The 24,635-nt window shown below is 34.6% G+C and overlaps 1 protein-coding gene across 1 annotated transcript in view; it reads right to left on the reverse strand.

The window, feature by feature from the left end:
* WDR72 (WD repeat domain 72) overlaps positions 1 to 24,635 on the reverse strand; it is a gene marked incomplete at its 5' end in the record, with an annotated part of 120,239 nt that overhangs the window by 89,838 nt on the left and 5,766 nt on the right. Inside the window, 12 exons of the mRNA XM_082769143.1 lie at positions 5,582 to 5,777; positions 7,133 to 7,353; positions 7,907 to 8,149; positions 8,637 to 8,778; positions 10,376 to 10,472; positions 10,816 to 10,961; positions 13,264 to 13,383; positions 14,406 to 14,482; positions 15,014 to 15,185; positions 18,028 to 18,106; positions 20,915 to 21,021; positions 22,144 to 22,305. Coding sequence (XP_082625269.1) covers positions 5,582 to 5,777; positions 7,133 to 7,353; positions 7,907 to 8,149; positions 8,637 to 8,778; positions 10,376 to 10,472; positions 10,816 to 10,961; positions 13,264 to 13,383; positions 14,406 to 14,482; positions 15,014 to 15,185; positions 18,028 to 18,106; positions 20,915 to 21,021; positions 22,144 to 22,305 — 1,762 coding nt within the window. The remainder of the gene's footprint in view (positions 1 to 5,581; positions 5,778 to 7,132; positions 7,354 to 7,906; positions 8,150 to 8,636; positions 8,779 to 10,375; positions 10,473 to 10,815; positions 10,962 to 13,263; positions 13,384 to 14,405; positions 14,483 to 15,013; positions 15,186 to 18,027; positions 18,107 to 20,914; positions 21,022 to 22,143; positions 22,306 to 24,635) is intronic.

The raw sequence follows: 24,635 nt of genomic DNA on the forward strand, positions 1-24,635 counted from the left end.
ATCAGTGACTGCTATGACCTTGACCTTAGCTACACCACAGCCTGCAGCATATGAAAAGCAAACACAGGATTTACCAGCTAGGCCATACACTCCATTCAAATCTAGTCTGACTGATGACATGAAATAAAAAGAGAAAGAGAGGAAAAAGGAAAATTAAAGATATCAGAGACTGTAAATCACTAAGTTTTACAAAGACAAAAGGGTGAGAGGAGTAATTATGATTACTTCTACAATTATCTAAGAACAAACTTGAAGTTTATTTTGCTATAGCTTTAAGGGTTTCATTAAAACTCTCCGGATTATTTCCTTACAGTCCCTAAATGAAACCTAAAGCTTAGTTTTCTTAACTGATTAATTTGTTCTGAGGTGAGAAAAGCTATCAGATGTACTAAAAAGATGGTCTCCTTTAAAACAAAGAAAGGAAACGCCACATATCCTGCAGCTTATATAACAATAGCATAGAGTTTATCAGAGACTTAGACTTTTTTTGGCACTGGTTGTAAAAAAAATTTTGAAGCATAGATATCTAAAAATGAACTCTGGTGTTTTAAAGTGTTCTGGCATATATGACTGTCAGACTGTCAGACTATGACTACTCCCACCCCCAGCAGAAGTGTTTGAAATAATTTATTATTGTTATCATATTAGTCATGAAACACATGGTGTTGCATAAAATCTTAATGCCTTAGAGCATGGAATCAAAACTGAATAGAACACTTCTGTTAAATACGTTGTCAATGTTGATGTCTTGTTCCCACCATAGTGGCAACTTCAATTGAAGGGGATTATGTAGCATCATTACCATTTGCTTGCTCAAACCGGAGAGGTTTATACAGACTCCATCCCATACTACAACATATATGGACTTCAGTGAACAGAAGTCATAACAATTCCTTTTCTTCTATGAAAAGCTATACACACATAGAAAATTGTGTAAATATCAACATAAAGTTGCAGAGACAGGAAGGGATAACACAGAATATCAGCTGAGGTAGCTTGCATGTTTATGCAAGTACAATGTATTCTGCACATAACCTTTTAAAATTATATATGCCATTGGATTACTATAGGTGTTAAGTGAAGTTAGAAGCAGTGAGTCTGCACCTGACAGGAAGATGCCAAAAGTTTTCTTATTAAAGCCCTCATACTGTGATAACCATCATGTCAAAATACATGAAAATATATTCATAAAAGGCTTGAAGTAGTGTAACAGAAACTGGGAGTGCAGCACATAATGTAGACAAAACACTATGCAATTCTACACATTAGTAAATGTCTGTCCTCCAGCATTCAGAAGTGCATGAGAAAACTAAATACTGAAGGAATTTGTGCAGTTAGATTTATACAGGTGATCTTACCCTTAGCATCAAGTTTTTCAAAGCTTAAATTTTATGTTTTACTTCCTTCAAACATCTCAAGCATAGTTACATAGCTACTTTAATAACCTGTTTTTCTTTAGCAATTTAGTTTTCAGAATGCTATAATTATTTCCTTTGCTATTTATAACTAATTTAATTACCCCGCATGTAATAAATGGTACAGAATATTAACATGTAAAAGGTAAGAGGTAAAGATCCATAAACAGTTCAGAAGAGGAGTGAACAAAATAGATGAACAGAAGTCAAACAATGTCTCATGAATCATGTTTCCCAAGAGTGCCCATTTTAGGTAGCTATAGTAAAATCACTGTTCCCATTAGCAGAAACAGATCATACCTGTATATTACTATCGTGACAATGGAACAAAAAGGTTGATTGAGCTACATTTTATTTTTAACTCACAATAAGCATGTTGTTAAATAATAAAACAGAACGAGATTTGCAGGGAAAAAAATATAGTAAGTTACTAGATGATTCTGCAAGCATGATGAATAAAGTCATATTAAACTAGTAATAACTCAAAACTATATCTACCTTCAACAAATGACATGCTTAAAAAAGTCTGTCCATTCTTTCCTCAGTCTCTATATATTAGATTGAAGTGTGGCTCCATAAATATGGTGTGTAAATCAGGAAGAAAACTGATCCTGTTATTGCTGCATCTTACACTAACATTTACCTTTTTAAAAACAAAAACAACAACAAAAAAAAAAAACCTCAAAGATGCATTTTCCTGAGCAGATAATAAGAGCAATAGATAAGAGCTGATTTCCTTATCAAAGTGGATTTCAAGTGGTGGCTATTGAAGAAAATATTCTGCACTCTAATTTAAATAAAATTTGTTATTGATTGTCATATTTGTCTTCTAGTACACCAATTTGGAATGTATCTTGTATATATGCTATGTTAATATTCCATATGTTTTATTAGATCAATATTTATTGCCATGGAAGGATATTCCACCTTAATGGAAAGTCTCTGCTTCCATATATTAAGCTGTAGGCAAAATGTTAAACTACACAAATATTAGTTCGTAACATCTATATTACTACTTACATGTATGCTCAGCAGCAACATTTAAATTTAACATAGAATAATTTTACTTAGTTCTGTAAATCAAAGTACTAAGGATGAAATGCAATTCATCTTATTCTGGACTTGTAAAAGCAGTAAACAATTCACTTAAACATCCTTCCCCTCCACCCCCCCCCCCCCCCCCCCCCGTCTTCTTGTAGTTATTGGAGGAGAAAAAATAAGCACTTCTGCTTATTCCTACTTCCTCCTATTCATTAAAGACAGAGTTTAGACATCTACCTATAAACTAGTAGTTTAAGTGTAAATACATGTAAATGCCAAGTTATTTAAGGTAAACTGTAAATTTCACTTAGTCAACTCTCGCCAGTTAATGCACTTCAGTATAAAGTATCATTAAATGCTTTTTTTTTTTTTTTTTTTTTTAAGTAGAGGCAGCCCATCATACTCATTGGCAATTTCCCATTTACAAGGTAAAATAAAGTATCTTCAGCGATCTTATGAAAATTGTACAGGTTGCACATGAAGAAATACTGGTTTAGATTTAATCTGTGATGATGTTCCCACCCCATAAAACAAGAAAATAAAAGCCTGCTAAAAAGATATTTTGAGCTTCTAAATGCTTTCTGAGAAGTGTTGACCTCCCTCATAGGAACTTGAGAAGATGAACTGTAATGTATAATGAAGTCTTTCATTTGTTTAAGGGTTCATCCTCTTAATTACCTGGTAGGACAGTTTTGAAGCTAAACTGGTATCGCTAAAAGACAGTGATAGGTACTAGACACCCCTAAACTTTTGTGAAGTCATTTGTCAAATTCAACAGAATTACTGCAGACTCTACAGCAGTGTAAATATTTAAGTATTCATGGAAATTCCTTAATTTTGGGATGTGAATTATAAACAGACTGGCTGTTTTCCCAGTTATCCATTAACTCCAGCACAATAACAGTTCCTTCCCCCCCCCCCCCCCCCCCCATTTAAAAAAACTGCAAACAGTGATATACAATCCTGACACAAAATCTGTTGACTTTCATTTAAGGAGGCAAAGCTTCAGTCAGGAAACTAACAGTACAGCCAGAAGAGAAATACTTCTTGACTATAGAAATGACTAACATTTTAATCTTATGTTCATATCCATAATGGAATCCAAACACAAAGCTGTCACTTAGAGTCTATCCTCTTTAAATATCAGGGGACATGCTCACAGGTAACTGCATCAGCAGTTAGTACTTTGCATGTCTATCCATTAACCAACAGATCAAACTGTAACGGAAGTCTGCTTTGTTCCTGCCGAGTTTTGTCTGTGATGCTGTATACATCTTTCCCTGTACCTCTGAATAATGCTGTCTGCCTGAGTGATACTGAAGTATCTACATAGCTCCTGATCTAGGTCAGGCCAATTTCAAGGATCAATGCTATGACCTTTCATGTTCTCTTGGAATAAAAACATAACTTACATTAAACCAACTACAGTATATCTTAGTAGGCTTTCCTGAGTATTCTCTCTAGGTATCATTTTTTCAGATATATATTTCAGTATATTTTTCAGCTATATTTTCACAAATATGGAAGAGAAATACAGAAGCTATTCACTATATATAGCAAATAACTGCATCCCTTATTTACCAGATATTCCTTAATTGTGGTGACTGTAGTTCTCCTTCCGGCCTGATGTTATTAGCAAAAGATACAAAAACATCAATTAAAGGTGCTTTTAATTATCTTCACCCTTCTTCGTTATATAATATACATGAGTAGTGGCATCCATTTTACTTCCTGTGAAGCAGGCATTATTTTGATAGCTAAAGGGGACAAATATACTCTGATTTGTCTCCCTGGTATCATTAAAATCCTACACTATTAAATCTCAGTGATTCACAAAGAACTCACTATATTTTCACATGACTTCATCTAGTTGCACTAGAATACAGTTGCAACTGAGGTACATTTGTCTCCCTTTCAGTCCCTTAACTTCTTGGTCTGCTTTGCTCATTGCATTGTGATAGAAAGGATTAGTCTTTTATAGTTCACTGCAAAAGTTTGCATTTTAACTTTACTTTTCTACAGATTTTGAGAGTCAAAATAATTTTCCACATTGCTAAACACACACAGCAGCAGCACTGAATTCACTCCACAATAAGTACTGCCCATGAGTGTTTTGTTTTTTTTTTTTTTTTTTTTTTTTTTTAAATTAAGAAAGAACCTCTTATCCTTGCAGGGTGGTGGAAGTATCCCTACTGTCAGTAGTAAATTCAAAGCCCTAGACCGCTTAGGCATCACTTAATTTTGCAAAATGCTTTTTTTCCTGTGCTGACATGGCCTTCTCTAACAACACACATTTAAGGTTCCTTCCAACCTGAGCCTTTATATGTTTCTGATTCATTAAACACTTTTTCCATCGTATAACTGAGGACTCTGAAGTAAACACAGCCTAGACAGGGACTGCACTGAAATGATTTGTGAAGCAAACTGTGGTTCCAGTGTCATACAGGACACATAAAACTGTTTTCATGCAGCTTTAATATGCTCTGCATTTCAGTGCTTCTAGACTCATTATGTAATCTTTCCACCACACAAGGCACGTTACTCTGAACAGCACAGAAACACTATATTGCAACACCTAGTGCAAGTACATTCTCCCATGTTCTGTTGAAAAGTTCAAATAACTGCATTTATTACACTTGTGAATCAGTCTTAATTTGGAGGAAATCTTCAATTTAACTTTGAATACTCAGTTTTAGTTTTCCAAGTTCCACACTTTTGAGCTTCACAATTATATCTAAGGTTTTTCAAATTAATTTTGCTGAAGAAAGCAGAACTTCATGCTATAATTTGGTATTGTTAAAACAGTAAATTTCTTTTGTTAATTCAAGAGAGCACATTGTTTTTATTCCTAGCTTCCAGAAATATTCAACTCTATTCACTACAACATCAGCTGATGATCCAATTGTCAGGATCTGATAAGCTATTTTATCTTGAACCATATCTTGAACCATATGGAAGTTTTATATCATGCTTGTTATATGAAATTATATATTAATATAAAATTTTAGCTTCCTAAGTAAAATGTTCTACATGTTAGTACTTCTGCTTCAGTCATCTGTAAGTTAGGTTTGTATAGCCTAGCATGACAGACAGACAGAACTTAAAGTGAACATATAACTTATTACCTGTTTCAATTTCCCAAACATACACTGAATCATCTTCACATCCAACAATCAACAGATTTTCAACAGGGTCAAATTTGATCTTCTTCACAGGAAACAGATGCTTTCTGGCATGTAGGAGACACTCTCTCTTCTGAAGGTGTAGAATAGCTACTGAGTGATCATTGCACACACAGCATACTATGCTGTGATCTTTAAACTGTAGAATAGATTAAGAACTTCATTATTAGTACTGCAAAAACAGCTATGACCACACCAGATACAAGACTGGAGCAAGTTGCCTAGTGATTTATTTCCTGAAACATACTAGTTTGGGAAAATATTTCATTTCAGCCTATTTCTCTGATGCATTTTTAGCAGGCTAGCTGTAAAACTAATACACAAATAGGAAGATACACACCCACTCTGATTTTTCAAATATGAGAAATCTAAATACCATTAGTCCACAGTACTTAGCCTGACAAAACAGTGATTATATAACCAAATATATAATTATCTGCAGATATCCTTGAAGAGAAAGTAGTAAAGAAATTAACTTAAGCCAAACTATTAATCATGTGATATAAACTTATATCAAGTCTTAAGGCACAAAAGCAAAGGGCAGTATATTTCTAATGAAAAACAGATATGTTGCAGTTTAATTTAAAATTGGATGGAATTGATTCTGCAAAGCCTCCCCTTTCCGCTAATAATTTTTGGTGACAAAGGAATTCACACTGAAAAAATTCAGCCCTTTAAGAACTGGATCATCATCCAAGCAGGTATTAAATCCCATCTAGATTCCAGAAAAAGCACTAAGGAACCTTACAAACATTAAGAACTTGTGCCAGGCCTCTAGAAGGTATTCAATCGCATCACTGCTAAAGGTCTTTTAGACTGCTTAATCTTAATGTTATCATTAAGAAAACTCTCAGCCAATTATAAGTATCAAATGTAGGCTAAGACAAATGAAATGGGGACAGAATTTGCTCAGTGATTTTTCATAAAAGGTTCAGTAATTTTTTTTCTTATGAATTCTTACTTCAAAATTAAATTAAAACAAATCAAGTTTTTCTAAAGCTTAAAAAACACAACGGTGTACATACAACAGACCACAGAGATCTGTCAGGAACTAACTACAACCGTATAGATTGAAATACTATTTATATTTAAGTGCTATTGGTCTAATTCTTGTCTTACTACATTCAAATCCCTAACCTTATAGATCTACTTCTGAAGTTGAGAAGTGTAAACAGATTAAAATAGCTTGATAATCATAATATAAAAAAATGAGTATACTGTTAAGAACTTCAATTTACTACATCACTTTTTTTTTTAGCACTTTTCTGAACCTCTGAAATTACAAATTAACAAAAAGTCACTGCCTTAGAATTAAAAGTAACTTTCAAACAAGACGATTGATTAGTGAATGTAAATCAAAGACAAAATGTCACAGAAGTACCACCAGATAGTGTTTTCTTCTCATATATACAGATATATTTAACACACATGCATAAGTTTATATATATACTTTTATGTTTGTATCTATATTTGATACCTTTTGTTTTTACTTACTTTGAAGTTTTCTGGAGATCGCAATAGCTCTATCACTGTACCAGCTTGCAGAATAAATTGGTGCAAGATTTCTCCAGTAAATATATTCCAGCAGATCACAACAGAATCCTGTCCCCCTGATAGAAGCCAGCTTGGATCAAACTTGACTGAGTTATCATGTGGATAAAGTAAACATGTAACTCTGCTACTATGACCATTCAAAACTTTATGAGATAGATTACCTGAAACAAAAGTATTTTTGTTCTTTAAAGACTATTATTAAATTAAAATAAAAATAAACACATTTGTTAATACCTTGATTCAGAAAACAAATACAACTAAGAATTTTCATCCAATGAGTTTTAGGCAAGACATCCATAGGATCAAACAATTTTAGACATTTTCCCAAAAGGAAGTACAAAGATTTACATTTTGAGATTCAGCTACTAAGATGTATCCTTTTCATTCCTTCAGTGGAATCATCTTTTTGAGGGAAAATAAAGAAGACTACTGCCCCTACCATGACATCCTGCAACCCAGGTTCCAGGTGATTTAATCCCTGCAGCCATTCCCAGATTCCTAACAGTGCAAAGCACCTTGGTAGTACTAAACTGTATCTTAGTAAGTTATCTACATAAGGAGGGAAAAGCCCATCATAATCTTCCTTTTCTCATTCAGAGCCTGACCATCAACTTCACTTTCAGTGAATTTTTACAGGGCTCATTGAAGGGGACATTGGAAGTATGAAGTATTCTGTGGTTGGCTGAGATAATAGGTAAAATTGTTAAAACTTACCTTTCAAAGACACATTTTCTAAAAGTCTTGCTCTTGCGGTTTTTAAGCCTAGTGTTATGAAAATTTTCCCATTTTCACAGCCACAGACAAGTTTATCAAGGCTGGGTATGTACACAGAGGAAGTCACAACTGCACTTTCAATTCCATATTTAGATGCACAAAGATGATCAATAATGCCTTCTGACATGGAAAGGTTTTTATCAAAGTTATCCTGAAGACTCCATATTGCTGCAATTGGGATCTCTGGAGTGAGGGTAGTGAGGGTAGGGGGTGGAGAGAGGCAGGGACATTTGTTTTAAACCAAAACCAAACATACATTTTAGTTTCTCCATTATTTCCCTAACTTATCCCTTCTGCATCCTGAAGTTGGAAAGTCAGTTGCCGTTCCAACATTGGATCATATCTTCTCACTAAAAATCTTTAAGTATTATTACCTGTCCATGAAAAGCCACAAGTAGGATCAGCTAAGCAAATTCTGATGATGTTTAGTAAAGACGTGTTTATGGACAGGTGGAAATAGGGAGATTTGTTCAGTTATACATAGAAATTGTGTCCATTCCTGGACACTCTTGATTGGTGTTGCCTCTAATTAGAGACAATCATCACACTATATAGATGAGCACTATTTTTTTTTTTCTGTTAAAGCTTTTTCCATAAGAATAAGCATTCATGAAAATTGACTTAAAGACATAACTAAGGAGACTGTATTGAGAGTATAGATTTTCCAGACCTTTTGGGGAACCATCAAACATTGATGCAGGGACATCGGGAACATGCCACAAAGTGATTCTTCCTGAAGCTTCACCAGAAAAAAGAATCTTATAAAAAGGCTCCTTCCTTTCGTTCAGAAAGCCCATAACAAAAGGAAAACTCTACCAAAGAAACCAAAACAATAGCAAATCAGTTTTCTGTTGTAGAAGAATTGATCAAATAATGCAATAATTGAAAATTCAAAGTTTCTGGCATCAAAAGCCATAGAAATCTAAAACAAATAAAGGTTGAACACTCAGATGTCACTAAGCTCTGCTTGGACCAGGTCTAATCTGTCTGGTGCAAGCCCCTCTGCTTTGCCAGTACCTTTGGCTGAACCTACATCTCAAATGGAAAAACGTACTTGGAGAGATCCCTAGGTTCACTGCCTCTAAGTGAAGACCCCATATTGGCTATAAAAATTATTCATGCAGGAGGGTAAATACTTGAGCAGAAGTATAAGAAAATAGTATTGGACATTATTAAAAATGCATACATTTGGAGGGGGTCAACATTATTTTCCTTCCTTCACTGTAACCCTTGTATTTGCATGCTTTCTGTTTATTCTCCCCCCATGACAAATGACCTTTTGGCATCTTTCCCCAGTTAGGACAACTGTTTTTAGATCAGAAGGATTGTTGAGGGTAACATGAGTTGTTCTATTTTCCTTCAGCTGAAGGAAAATGTCAGGTTTCAGAAAAGTATGCAATACAAATGCTTTCTAAGAAAAACACACACAAAAAACCTCACATCTTCCAAAGCCAATTTCAAACAAATTTCATAATATAATGGCTTTGATTCTGGTTTTGTTGCTATGCTGAAGGGTTAGATTTATTTTTGTTTTATTTTTCCAAAAGTAAGAAACCCCCACACAGATTTTCTACTTCCTAACTTCTATCCATTGTTCAGTATTTCTGTCAGCTGTTCAGCTGTTTTTCCTGACCTATTTCACTCTGGTCACACAAGGCAAAACAGTGAACCAAGATACAGATTTCAAACAAAATAGCTTAAGTGAACTCATCCAAGCGATAACTTGGAAATTTGAAATTGATATACCCTGCCAATCATAAGTTCTTAAACAGAAGTAAAGATCACCTACTTTAATTCTTCCTCTTCTCTTACCAAAGAAGCTTCTTCAAGGCAGAGGCCATAGTTCTGAAGAGTTGTGGGTATTTTATGCATTCTGAGTACTGTCAGTCTGCTCACAATATAAGTTAGGCATGTGATTATGCCTCTGAAGGCTCAAGATAACAGTGTTCTAAATAAAGTGTCATAGACTCAAACCCCTTCAGCTTAAGATAGGTATACATGGGAACAACCTATTTACACAATTTCACTGAAATATGCATGCATATCTTAATAGAACAAGAATGAAACAACTTGTTTACATTTTGCTCGCTTTTATTTACAGATGTGCAAATAAAAGGATCTAAAGCTATTTTAGACCACTTAAAGAAAAGCTCTGCCTGTATTACAAAAACAGAATAAAAGTCTGTAGATAAAGACACAGGATTTCTGTGAAAAATTGCCAGAGATTAAGACAATACATTATGAACATCTCCAAATTTACAAATAAGTGTCCAAATGAAGGAATGCCTTACTTGTTTTATGCAACATTCAGATTGGTTGATATTTAAACAATTTTTAGGGATTATTCTGGTAATTTACTAAAAGCATACAGCAGATTTTGAAGCTGACTGTAAACCTTTATGAATTTACCTTATTTTCCTTCAGACCAGTAAAGCAGAGTAAATGAGGATAAACAGTTTCTTTCAGCACCTTCCCATCTGCAGGATATGTGCTTCTAGAAAGCCCGCTGCATAATTTAAAAATAAGAGATTTAAAGAGTCATTTTTAGAAAGCAGAATGGTAATGTCCAAGATCCACACATTAAATTAAAAGTTACCAAGCAATTACAAGCGACTTTGTGAAATCACAGCACCAGCTGCCCAAGTTCTACATGGCTAATCTTATTTCTGTGTCCCCTGCTGTGTCAAACAAAGGCTAAGGGCTGTCAAATTCAGGGTAAATCTTTGAGTGCCAAAGTGGTTTTGTTCAGGTTTTTGATCATTTGCAACATGCAGAGATTTTCCATAATAAACCTCCCAAAGTTCATCTTGTACCTGAACTTTTTGTGTGAATTTCCCATCTGAGCCCACCTGTTTAGCAGCTGGTAGATGTAACTGTAGCCATCTTCTGTCCAGATGATCAGTCTGTAAGCTGCTAGTACTTCTCCACCAGCAAAACACTGACCACTTTTACTGAACTCAGTACAGAGCAAGGAGAAGTCACAATAATCATAAACCTAACAGAGAGGAAAAAACAGTAAAATATAAACAAACAGTACTGTCTCATTTTAGTTCAAGCTAGTTTTGTGCAAAGGATCAGTAAGTAAAACATAAAAGGTAGTTTCACTACAAAGTCAAGATAAAGACAAATCAGTTTTTGTACCATTAAAATGCCATAATATCTGAATCAAAATGTATCTGAAAGATAAACTGACAAAATAAAATTAAAGGCTTCTAGTATATTAGTAGATTTTAGATAGGGTTTAGGTTTTGCTTTGCATTTTTTATTATATAACTTAACAGACCAGTAAATATTAAAAATAATGAATTTAGTATGTAACAAGTATGACATTGAAGTCTGACAGACATTGAATACCTCTGTTGGTATTCTTTAAGAATTCTGTACAAGAAACTGCTAGTGTAACCAAAGCACATTTTCACGGAACAGATTTTCTTCTGTGTTTGGTAAACAGATTTTTATTTTTCACAAATTAAAAGTAAAGAATACATATAAAACATGTGTATAAATCCATTTGCTTGGAATAATTCTTGTAGCTTTTCCACTTATGAGGACTAAAAAAAAAGAAAAATAGCTTGTTTCCTCTGACCTTGCCATTTTAAACCAGAACAGGATATGAGCAAGGCAAACTGAATAAGTTTGTGCATGTTCCTAATAGCCCCATGCAGAGTTCTCTTAGCCACATTCAATAACTTATTCCAACAGTTTGAAGAAATTCTCATTCCAAAATCTTTCTATGAATTGCTCGTATAGGAGCTACTTCATATCTAACTCCCTCTATATTTTCATTACTATAAATTGAGTCACTAAGCACACATGAATCTTTACAACACATACCTTTCTAATTAAGTAGTAACATTCTCTTTTTCTTTAAAGCTATATGTTCATTAACAGACAAAATTTTAAAACAAACAACTTATACATCTATACCACCGCTTCAAGCAGTAAAATACTCAAATGCGTAATGGAAATGTTACAAGAAACATGTGTCTTTTGTGAAAAATGTTATTCAAATTTATAGAAAACAATGAATGTTACTTTCATTTCACATAAAACGTATCTGTTCTATATACAAAACTTATTAGTGCTTTTGTACAGACTTTAAATAGCACACGAGAAGTCTCAAGAATATCCTATAAGTGTATTAGTTAAAGCTGACTCGAGTCATGTATGTGAGTTCCACACCCCATCCATCAGACAGTACTCCTTGGATCAGGTCCTTAATTTAATATAGTTTTGAGCTGTTAGCACAAGAGGAATGTCACAACCAAGGTGAAAAATACTGAGTTTTCACACCATGGTTCAGACCAACTTTAAAAACACCAAATTACATTTTCAGTAACTACACAATCATCTGTTTTCTTAAAACTGAAACAGAAAGTGATAGTCTGGGCTGTTTGTTTTTGCTGGCTACTGTTAAAGGTACTGAGGCCCTGATGAAACAAAGGCTTCTAATTACTGAGGACTTGCTGACTATGGTTACCTCTGACATACTTAAACATTTATTGTGCGATTTCTTGAACCATAGAGTCACTTGGATTGGAAGGGACCTTAAAGATCATATAATTCCAATACCCCTGCCATAGGGACACCTTTTACTAGACCAGGTTGCTCAAAGCCCCATCCAAACCAGCCTTAAACTCTTCCAGGAATGGTACAGCCACCAATTCTCTCAGCAACCTGTTCCAGTGCCTCACCACCCTCATAAGGAAGAAATTCTTTAATATCTAATCTAAAACGATTCTTTTAGTTTAAAACCATTACTCTTTGCCCTACCTCTACACTCCCTGATAACGAATCTGAGTCTCTTCAGCTTTCCTGTAGGCTCCCCTTTAGGTACTGGCAGGCTGTAATAAGGTTCCCCCAGAGCCTTCTTTCCTGCAGGCTGAACAACCCTCCTTTTCTGCAGGCTGGAGAGGTGCTCCAGCCCCTTAATCATCTTTGTGGCCCTCCTCTGGACTCATTCTAATACTTCCATGTCCTTCTAGTATGTGTTTGTCTCCTTTTGAGATGCACTGCTGAGAAGGCCATAATATACCCCGTTCTTTAAGTGTAAGTAATACTTGAAATTGATGGGATAGTAAGTATATTTCATTACAAACTTTTAAAGCAGAAATACTTTAATTAAAAATAAACACTTCATCTCAGTAAGGCAGTTAAAATAACAGGAGAGAGGACAGCACACATATGACCATTAGTTAGCATTTTAACTTGAAGAAAAGTAGTATTTTCATGGATGAGTTAATAAGCTTTTCAAAGTTACTAATAAAATTAAAAAAGAATAACGCTCAACAACATACCTGCCAGCATATGGAGGACACCACTAGAAGGAGCCTTTCTGTGTAAGTGCAAAACCGTATTGCTTGACAGTTTAAACAGTCCAGAGATTTTGATTCCTTTTCACATACATCTTGCCTCTCCTTCACAGCACAAAAGGAAAAAAAGACAAGCAAATTATTCCAGATAGTTTTACTTTTAGAATAGAAAACATTTTTTCAATGTTTATTTGACATGTATTTTCAAAGCATAAGACATATTATTGATTAAAACTGTAATAAGAGAACAACGTTCGTGAGTACTGTGCAGTAGGCTTCACAAGTACTGTGTAACCAGAAGACATTCTGCATGGCTCAGATCTTGATCTCACTTTAAGTGATAATGAGCATGGAAAAGAACTAGAGGCAGGTTATGGATTGAACCTGCTGCCATGAATATATGCTAAGTATTCTTCAGTCAAGAAATAGCTACTACCACCCATAGAGTGACATTATCAGATTCAAAATAGCTAAAGAATATTCTGCATTCCCAGTCATCCAAACCAAGCCATTGTATTCCAGTTCTAGCACCTGTGCATGTCAAGTGACAGCTGTTGATATTAACATAAAATTGAAGAGAATAAGCGAGTTTGAAGATGGACAAATAGGTCATGACACAGTAATAGTTTTCCAAGTGAAGACAGTATAATAAAAAAAATAGAAGAAAGACTAGAGGACCATCTTGAGAAAAAGCAACAAGATGGAAGAGGACATACAAAGAGTAAGCTTTAAAGAGCTTTGAGTTTAAAGGAATTAAAAGGTTGCAAGAACTGAGTGACATTATTGAGACAGTAGAAAACCATTACAGCTTCAGCACCATAGAACATGGAAAGATATGAAGCCTGGGTAGAAAACTGCTGCATCAATTTAAGAGCTGTCCAATGGCTCAAATAATTTTAAATTGCAATAGGGGGATTTTTTTCCTCAGATTTTTTTTTTTTTTTTTTGAAACTTAGTGAGGACTAACATCTTCATCAAGGACACAGACAATACTAATCAATCTGGTTTAATTCATGTCCAGAAGATTCTCACTCATTTGTGCTTTGTTTCAGTACATCCTTCACTTGAGGATATTACTATATTTTTTTATTGTTCCAATTATCATTTCACAGCTCATACAAACTGACCTGTATGCTAGTCAGAGATGAAGATAGCTCCCATACTTTCAGAACTCCGGTTATAGACACTGCAACCAACGAGTCTTCTGTCAAAAAGGCAACAGTGAGACAATTTGAAACCAAGTCCAAACAGTGCCTAACACCAAAGGAGAACCTTGGTATAGACAATGGTGTTGTACACAGTACTAAACCTGATGGATTCTGCAGGGTACTGTTTAAATTAAATATTAAACAACTAATTTGTACATTGAAATACAAAGCTTACAAGCAAATAGTGAATAACTATTTTGCTTTATAGATATGTTCTAACAGAAGATAAAACAGGAGTTCAACACCCAAAAATTTCCCTGATATTACCAAATTAATTTGTAATTACACATTAAAGTAATGAGTTGCTTACTATTGTAGAGACCATTTGTTTTTCCTTTAAGATACTGAATGAAACATGACCAGCATTATAAGTATGTAAACACCTTTTAAGGTATCAACAATGAAATATTAACGTCCTGTACATAACTGCTCTGCAAAGCATTAGATATTTGTAAATCTAAAATTCTACTATCTATACAAAAAATATTATGTAAATTGACTTACATAAATACATCTATAACATATACCTTGAATTCTTGCAGAGTGAACAATACACATACAATTTATCCAATCAGAAGACTGAGAAGACAAAGTGTGCAGAACACCCAAAGTTTTAGCATCAATAATAAGAACATCTTGATATTCTCCACAACAAAGAAGCCAGCCTTCACCTGTCATTCGGAATGAGCAATGGTAGTACTGTGCAAATGGAAAGAAGCATCAGCATACAGAGCTACGTAAGTGTGCATACATATTTTTTTACAGTAAGCATATCATACTTGAATTTTTATTTAACAATCAAAGAATTACTAAAAATATATAGTACACAGCATGAGTCAATACACCATTTTGCCTATGATACAAGTGTTCCACATATATTTACAACAATTTAATAGACATATATTAAAAGAGGTACTTAATATTAAAAGTGTTATCTGCCCTGCCTACTAGGATTTTTGAAAATGATTAAGGTGTTAGTTCTAATTATAAATTGCTAAGGAATTTGCTACTTGTTTCTCTGAGATAGTGTTTGGAGGGAGATGAGATCAAATTTCCATCACCAAGAGGTACATAAGGACATGGGAAAAAAATCAGGTATAAACCACAGAGGATTCATAATGAATTCTCAATTATTTTTCAGAAATAATTTCTGCTCTGAGATATTATTCAGTATGACACTAATTGCTTTGGTGTTCAAAAGAACAATTCTTTCTTAAAAAGAAAATAGAAGAAACACACACAGAAAAGTACTTGAGAACAGATGACAAGGGTGCAGAGTAATTATGAAGATTTTTTTGTGAGGTGTCTTATGTGCAAGCATATTTGCATTTCATGTTATATCTGTTTATAATTGTACAGAATTGCTATAAATACATAAGCAATAGCATGTAAAAAAGCTTTCAAGCTCTCGTTTTTTAATGATGTTATCATGTAGTCAGAGATAAGTATCTAATAACAGAGTTTTTGTCTTTTGTTTAAAATCCTCTCTACTAATTTTAGCTAGATAATTCTCAGACTATCAGTTAAATAATTGAAGTCTAAAACCAAAAAGATAAATACGTGAGAAGAGGATAACTATTGTCACAGAAATAAATAATCAGAAGGAAAAATGTTTAGAAATAGGAAACTTTTGTAACTGGTACTCTTAAACTAGACTAGAACAGGAATATTTGTATAGCCAGTCCTCTAAGAAGAGATTCCACACTGCTTAAGGTCCCACAAACAGGTAGGAGTTGACCCTGGTCAACATTTCATTTCAAACTGCAAATATTGTTTGTACTGTTTGATATTTGCAATTTACACCAGAACCACCTATGCTGAACAAAAGGAAACACTAAATAAGAGCATTAACTAAAAGCAACATTTTAGGACAGTGATGTTATCAAAGAGAGTATGCACTACATTTTCCAGGCGATTACATTCTGTATGAAACTATTCTTTTTCAGGTCCTACTATGCCACACACAGCTATTCTTCAAAGGAAGAAAAAGACCTACAGCAAAACAAGTAAGCTATTACTAATACTTGAAAATTGAATTTTAAGTATAACTTTGTTCTAGTCACATTATTTTCTTTCCTATGAAAGTTTTCTTAGATATTCATATTTTCCTTTAGCCATATTGTCAAAGCTATAGATGAAAAATAATTATCTAGCCATAAGTAACTTCTCACCTCCTAATAGAGAAGTAATACTTCTGAAGTACTTGTTTCTCCTACTTGAAGGATAAGAATTAAGCTTCTGTTTCTGATTATCACAAAAGGACACAGATTATCTGATAATCAGCTAGGCCAGATCTGTCTGCTTCTTTGCAAACTTCTCCATAACTCACTATTAAGATCTAATTAAGCAACACACAGATCATACTGTGCTTCAATTACGTAACTGGGGGCATTAATATTGTGTGTGTGTACAAACAAAATCATAGATACTTTATTATAAACACATACAAATTAGAGGAATAGCTTTTTACGCTGTTTATACATACACATATTGGTGCATATATAAATAAACATATACATTTTTAAGAAGCGATTCATCAATATTTTTATTTGGTAGTTTACCTAAGCTTTTCCTTCTTCCCTTTATCTTTGACAGTTATGTTTGAATTCATCACATCAACCAAAACATTGACATGAAAAACAGTGTCTGCTGGAAGATTAGCAGAATGTGAATGCTGAATTCACCCATAGTTTAAGAGTCACATGAGAACTCAGTGAGGTCTCAGATCTTCAACGTTTGCAAACTTAGTTCCACCACAGACTTCCTCACTGAATATAAGCAGCATTTTAATTAACCAAGGAATCCCGAGTTCTTCTCTTACTAATACTTTCATAAATAAATACATCTCTCTGAATCAAATTCGCACATGCTGGGCTCCTAAATAATACCTGTGCACACACACATTTTAAACACCCTCATACTCCAATATCTGGATATTTAGTGTACCTGATACAGTTAAAGCCAAAAACTTGGGATCATCTGAAGAAAGATTTAAAGCAGTTTGGCCTCCGAAAAAAAATACTCTGTAATCTGCCCCTGAATTCTGCAATGAAAGTACATTTTTGGAAGCAGTCTTTTAGAAGATAGCCATTAAGCATCAAAACCTCTCAGATGTGTTTGAAAATAAGATCTTCTGCAAACTGGCTCACTGTATTTGCCTTGATTGCATGTAATTCAGAAATACATCAAAAACTAACATTAGACCTGAAGTTCCCATGCCATTTTAACACAGGACAAAAGTAAAGATTACAAGACAGTGGCATTTACCTGATGACCAAGCTTTATAATATATTAAGTGACATGGCATTCTAGACATCTGTGGCTTAAAATCAGTTTGATTTGAATAATGAATACAGATGAACATAAATTCTAGTTATTTTCTTAGAAGAAGGTCAAAAGGAAAAATAACAAAGCTAATGCAACAAATTTTCTTTGAAGTCTATTTTAGCTATGTTTAAAACTATGCTTCTGAAAAATCACGTTAATAAAGCAAACTCCTCTTGTAATGAACAGACATTCCATGAAAAGTTGCTATACTTACATAGATTGCTGTGTGCCTATAAGGAAGCTTTGTGTTCTCAATGCACTGTCCACTAGCGACATTCCAAACACACATCTCCCTGCCAAAAACAATTTCATATTACTCTGTCATTTCCACTCAATTGGCTGGAATAATTTTGCACCAAGTTTTTCTTTAGTGCTGTACTTAAGTGCAGTCTGATCGTTCATGGGGCTTTTTGTTACAGATTACTGGGTAAGAAAATGTTGCGGTCATTAGCAGGGGATGACATACAGTATCTGTTTCTTTTTGTTTTGGTAATTATACCCTGCTACCTCACAGCAAACCTGACTTTAAGGCCAACTCTTTTCTACAACAAATTGTAGGTATACTGCCATTACAGCTCGTCAAAGTGTCACTGTAACTATCATTCGTTGGAATGACATCCTCCTGAAAATGATTCATTTCACTGAACTTAAACCACGCGTTTTGAAAAACAAAAACTGAATGCTGCTGCAGAACAGGCATCGAGGGGAACTGATGCATTCTGTTAAGACTAAACAGTGCCACCGTGAGGCTGTTCCTGAACTGTCTTTACAAAGTGAATATCTGCAACAATTCCAGCTGCACTTAGTTACATTTAAGAGTAATGTTTGAGAAAGACTCACTAGCTAGTCTTCATCAAGATATTCAGCATGCTTTGAAATCAGAGTACAACAGAAACATAATCAATTTAAATGTTGTGTCATTTTATGATTTCTCTAATTATACTTTAAGACATTTTCTGTAAGAAGACTTGAACATATTATGGAAAAATATTTTAATATATCAGAAAAACTCAAAGACTTGCATTTTATTCTACACACCAATATTCATAGTTTGAGAAATTAAAAATATTACTTAATTTACATTTTTCAACTAAATGGGAGGAGTATAATCTATACCTACACAGTGTATCAATCTGTAGACCAAAAAATCATAATTTAATTCTCTCACTTTATTAGTCACTTTAAAGCAATGAATTTCTTCTTGGTGATATCAGAATATGAAAATTAACTTTACCACTTCAGCTACATTGCTATCCATACATGCAAACATGCACATATTAGACTGGAATATAACTTCAGCTTCTGTATGTTGCACTTAATTTACTTTTTGTACCACAAGGAACAAGTAATGTAACATGTTGATAACCCTGTCCTACAGGGCATACTACATGCAGACAAAGTGAAATTTTGTTCACATCAGTGAAAGATTCTGAATCATTATGGATTGATCTCAACATTTGCGTATAAGAAAGAGAAAGCGTCTGATATTCATCCTTCTGGAATAAGTCAGTTACAGAAACACTCAAGATACTGACATGGGATTTAGGCTGGGGGGAAACAAACATCTTCCACACAATTTCCTCAATCCAAGGAGATGGAGGGTTGAAAGTGGGAGAGAACTGAATGATTCACAGGCCAGACAGTACAGTTGGACAGACTCCACATCTCCTGAAGATGAAGCTTACTGTTGGTAATTACCTCAACTTGACACTGCAACCTTCCAGTAAGCAATGATAGATGCTTTGCCTGTATTCAGTACAGATGAAAGGTAAGCTATAATTTGGTAGAAAGTACACATTTAAAGGGGTCTGAAGACTAGTACTACCAATATCCATTCCAAGCAAGCCCAATGATATGTTCAGATGCAGAACCTTCAGAATATGAACTTCTTTCTTCACAGCATACCTATAGCAAAAGAAGTCTTGTTTGTTTCTTAATGTGTTTTATCCCAGTTTTTTTGTGAACACAGTATACATGTATTTTCTCCCAATATGATCTGGAAATAACATTGCACTAACAGAACTTCAAAATTAGGATGAAAAATAGTTTCATCTCTGAATCTTTGATTAAAATTGTAAGAGGTCAATAAAAAGAAGTTCTGTAGACTTATCTCCCTTTCTGCAGTCTTTACAGGTTAGACCATCCCACTGGGAAGATAAAAGTAAGCAGTTTTGGGTTCAGAAGCCCAAACCAGTTTGTTCAGTTATCCTCTTCCTGTAAATCAAATATTGAGACAATTAGATCCTAGCAGCTGGTGATGGTTGGAAAAGAAACAAGCCTTCCAATGGTAAAGTAGTACCCTTAGGATGATGAGAAATGTAACTTGAAGAAGGGCAATTGACAGGAGCTCATAATGGGAAGAGGTTTTAAAGCTGTCCTGTTAAATGGAAAAGATGAACCTAATATGAGAAGGGAACTGTATTAAGTAGCAAGACAAATTTATTTAAGAACAACCCATAAGGAAGTAATAAGCTGACTAACTGCTTTCAAAAGCTGAAAGCCTGAACAGATGGGCTTCAAATTCCAGCTGAAAGAATTATCAAATATTCAGAGGAAAAGAAGACTCAAATGTTACCCTGCAAGAACTGGAGAAATGAGTTTGACTCAAGTGGTGGGCCAAGTCACTACAAACATAGTAGAGAATCTGCAAGATCAGGAGCCTCTAGAAGGACATGCTCCAAAATAGCTAGTCAGATTTGGTCACTGAGCAAGCATAAACTGGACATAGTACGTGAGCCTCCTTTACCAATTCTGTTCTTGAGACTGAACTCAGGAAGGAAACACTACAATACTAAAAATTTTAAGCATCTTGATTCCCTGCTGCAGGTTGGGATTCTCCATTTGAATGGAGCCTAGCTGACCCTCATTCTCCTGACCACTAACTAGATACCTGAAACTGGCAAACCCTTCTGCTGTCCAAGACATTGGCTCCCAGTTAGCCTATCCTATGATAAATATAATCATTATCATAACTAAATGTTATCCTTTTCATAGCATAGAGGAAGTGGATTAAAGACCCTTTGCTAAATGCAGAATCTGACCTATATGTGCCATACATTTCTTGATTCAGAAAATGAATAATTGAGGATTCAGTTACCTACCCATTTTCAGTAGCACTTACTACGTATGGTTGTTTCTCAAATTCTCTTGCTTTTGCCAAACAAGTTACAGAAGCAGTATGGCCAAAGAGAATTTCTTTAGATGAAATCTAGGAGAATAATACAATGGTTTAACTTAAACAGAGCATTTTCTGTATAAGCTACAAAGATCTAAAAAATAGAGATACTACTTGTAGATGTTATCAGTAAGTAACAATGTGTTCTATATTCTTGCATTCTTGAATGATGTTTCTGGGATGCACAGAAATGTGCAAAGACTATGCAGTTTGCACACTGGCAGTATGAAGTACAGTCTTTGTAAATTCTTCAGAAAAAACAATTTCAAGACTACAGTGAATACAGAGTGTCAAATGTAATACAACTGGTAATGTACAGGAACTCTGGCCCTTGCAGTACTACATACAGCAAAAATGGCAAAGCAAAGTAGGGAACTGATATAGCAAAACTCTTAAGAATACACTTAATACTATGTTTCAGTAACCCCTTTGATTCTGATGAGCTTCACTAAATGCAAAGGTCATCTTAAAGGAAAGAGGTAGCCCCATAAAACACAAACAAAAAAAAAAAAAAAAAAAAAACAAACCACTAAAGTTTCAAGCCATACTCAGATGATGTCAAAATCTAAAACAAAGCCATCCCTCTAGGAACACAGTCAAAAGTTAGCATTGCTTTGACTTCATTCCATTTTGAAGAAAATAAATGTGAAAGAGTAGCAATAAGCCAGTAGGTTTGCAGCTTAATTATACCAAAAATATGTATTTGCAATATTTCATCTTACTACTTCCATCTTTTTACAAGTTTTTCCATTAACTTGGTAGAGAGCTCTTTTTTTTTTTTTTTTTTTTATAAATAGGTGTTTAATCCTGAAATGTTAGGCCACACTCATCAATTGGTTTAAAGAAAAAGACACTTCACAGGATATGAATTAAAATAGTAGCATATATTTTATATTACTGTGAGTTACAGCAGAACTCACAGCACAATTTCAAATTATAATTATACAGGTCAATGATCATCCATGAAAAGTTTTCTGAAGTCCACAAATAACAGGTTATTCATATAGGTATTTCAACATTTATAACTTTGCTTCATGAGTTTCCTATAACAAGTCTCACACTCTTTAATAATTAATTTAAGTGCAAGAGTATGGGTAATTCCACTGTTGGTAATAAAAGAGAAAACTCCAGTCCATCAATTTGGCAGACACAAACCTTTAATTCTGATGAAAGATCCCAGAGACATATTTGTCCCTCTTGACTTCCTGTAACAATAGTCTGCTGGTCATCTGTAATCATAATAGCAGTGATGCTGTGAGAGGGAGCAATTTTGCCCCACACTGCCACAGCCTGTACTGGTACATTCATAGCTGGCACCTGAAAACAGAAACAAGTCAAAATGATTTTAAGTCACATGTGATTAAAAAAAAGAAAACACGACACAACCAAGAGCAAAACACAATCAAATAATTGAATCAACATTTGATAAGGGGAGCTACAGAAAAGATGATGACATTTTGAAATATTTTCTAGTTGTTGCCAATATCCCACTAACACTTCCATTGAAATAGATACCCATTAATAGCTTATATGTACAATGGGACAGTGAGGTGATGTGCTGCTATTTTAAATTTCTGCAGTAACAAACAGGACCAGTGTTAGATACCAGTACTATCACAATACTGAAGTATCAGCAACAGGAGTCCCGTACTGTCTCACACAACCTGCCTTAGATCTGATGGGCACATCACTATTTTTGCCCTAAGTTTTTATTGGTGGAGTGCACCATGCCTACTTTCTACCTCCTAACAAGCAGTGCTGTTCAAGCTCAGCAGCAAACTATAGGATATGGATGACAGGGGAACAGGGGTATCAGTAAAGAGTCTGTGGTTCCTATAAGGTTAAAGGAAGACAGTAATGGGGTGCTCGAAGGACAGAATGGGAGGTGGGTCAGGGACAGAAATGACACCTAGGACAGTGAAAAATTCTACCCTCAACCACTGAGCATAATCTCCTACAGATGTGACCCAAAAGGAAGATGGGGGCAGACCTGCAGTTAGTAAGCATGTAGTAGAACAAGACTGTTAATTCTTCCTAACTCATATATCCTTTGTCTGAAAGATTTGTCAGCGTAATAGGTTTCAACCACTACTGAGAAAAAATAGTTTATTGGAATTGTCCAAAATGACTACTAGTCACGAGATTTTTATGAACTGCATTTCTAGGAAACTATTACAGTGTCTGTTCAGACAACAGTACTTACAAGATCTTCCTTATTAAACAAGTTCTACTTTTTTTGTTTCTAAAAACTGATGCACATTTGTTTTAAAAACACTTCAGCTTACTAGCTGGACTCTGTACTAGTTTTGCTTCAAACAAAGTCTTGGGGAGGAAACTGCTGTCTCAGTCACCTCACAAGCCTTCTGCCTTTTTTTGGTTTCAGTGTTTTTCAATGCTTTTTCATTCATGTGTTCCTAAGTGTAACATATTTACAGAGTACTCCCAATGGCATCCTCAAAATGAGAAAACATGTGAACATAAATAATTTGATATTTAAATAGTCAGTTTATCTAAAAATATATATTCGTCCTGTTAAGATTTCTCAGGGGAACTAGTGAAACACCCAAATATGTCTCCTTTGGGAGAACTTATGTAAAAGCAATGGTTACTAAAAAACTTACACAGATGAACAATGTCTGTATCATCCATGTCTTTACATGAAGAATTCCTACAATAAACTGGCAGTGTCTACCTGGGCCCAAATGCAAACTATTTCCATATCCCACACCCTTTGCAAAGATATGTGAAATGAAACAGGTTCCAGTAATAAGGTGCTAGAACAGTACAGATGGAAATGGTCAACCAAAATAGAAGACAGCAAAGCTGAAATATCAGGAGACAAACTGGGAAGTACAAAATATGTGGCAGCAGATAACAGCCAGCTGAAGGAAGTAATGTAACAATCATGCAAGAGCATGAAATTGCGGTTCCTATGATAATTCAGAAGACTACAAAGCAGAAAAGGAAACAGAAGCAGCCTTTAAGTTTAAAGAAAATTTAATTCAAACTATTGCTAAATTCAACACCATAGCAGCTGAAGGGAGACAATAAGTATCTTCCCTACTATTAATAAAAGCCTTAAGTGACACAGAACTATGGGAATGGTCTTAACTGCTGACAACAACACGAGATGAAGAGCTCAGTCACTGAGAAAAAGAACAGAAAAGTCTGGCATGGCAATCAATGCAGAAGGACTGGCCATGCAACCTCAACCAGAATGTCAAAGGCAAAGGAAGAGGAACCTGAGAAATTAATTATGAGATCAAGAGTGTATTAGGATAAAATAAACTTACTTTTAAAACAAAACTTTGGTATAGGCCCACAGTGTGAGGTATTATTGCATATTCTAAATGCGTTAGAATTTGATTTTTCTATTTATTTTTTTTTTTTAATTTCTAGTCATATGAAGTATTATGTTTACTGAAAAACAGTAATTTTCTTCTTTGTTTTATGCCCTGAATAGTTGTTCTACCCAAACTTTAGAGATACATTTCTAGATATTGGCTAGGCAAAAAAAATTCACCTTTTCATAACATTTATGGAATGATGGCTGCAAAGGTAATATTTGAATGATAAGCCAAATCCTAGGTCTTTAAGATGTGCCCTTTTTTCCCCCTCCTGCATATCATATAGTCATTTATACTTGT

This window comes from Aythya marila, assembly GCF_965140915.1.
Source record: "Aythya marila genome assembly, chromosome: 11".
Lineage (NCBI taxonomy): Eukaryota > Metazoa > Chordata > Aves > Anseriformes > Anatidae > Aythya > Aythya marila.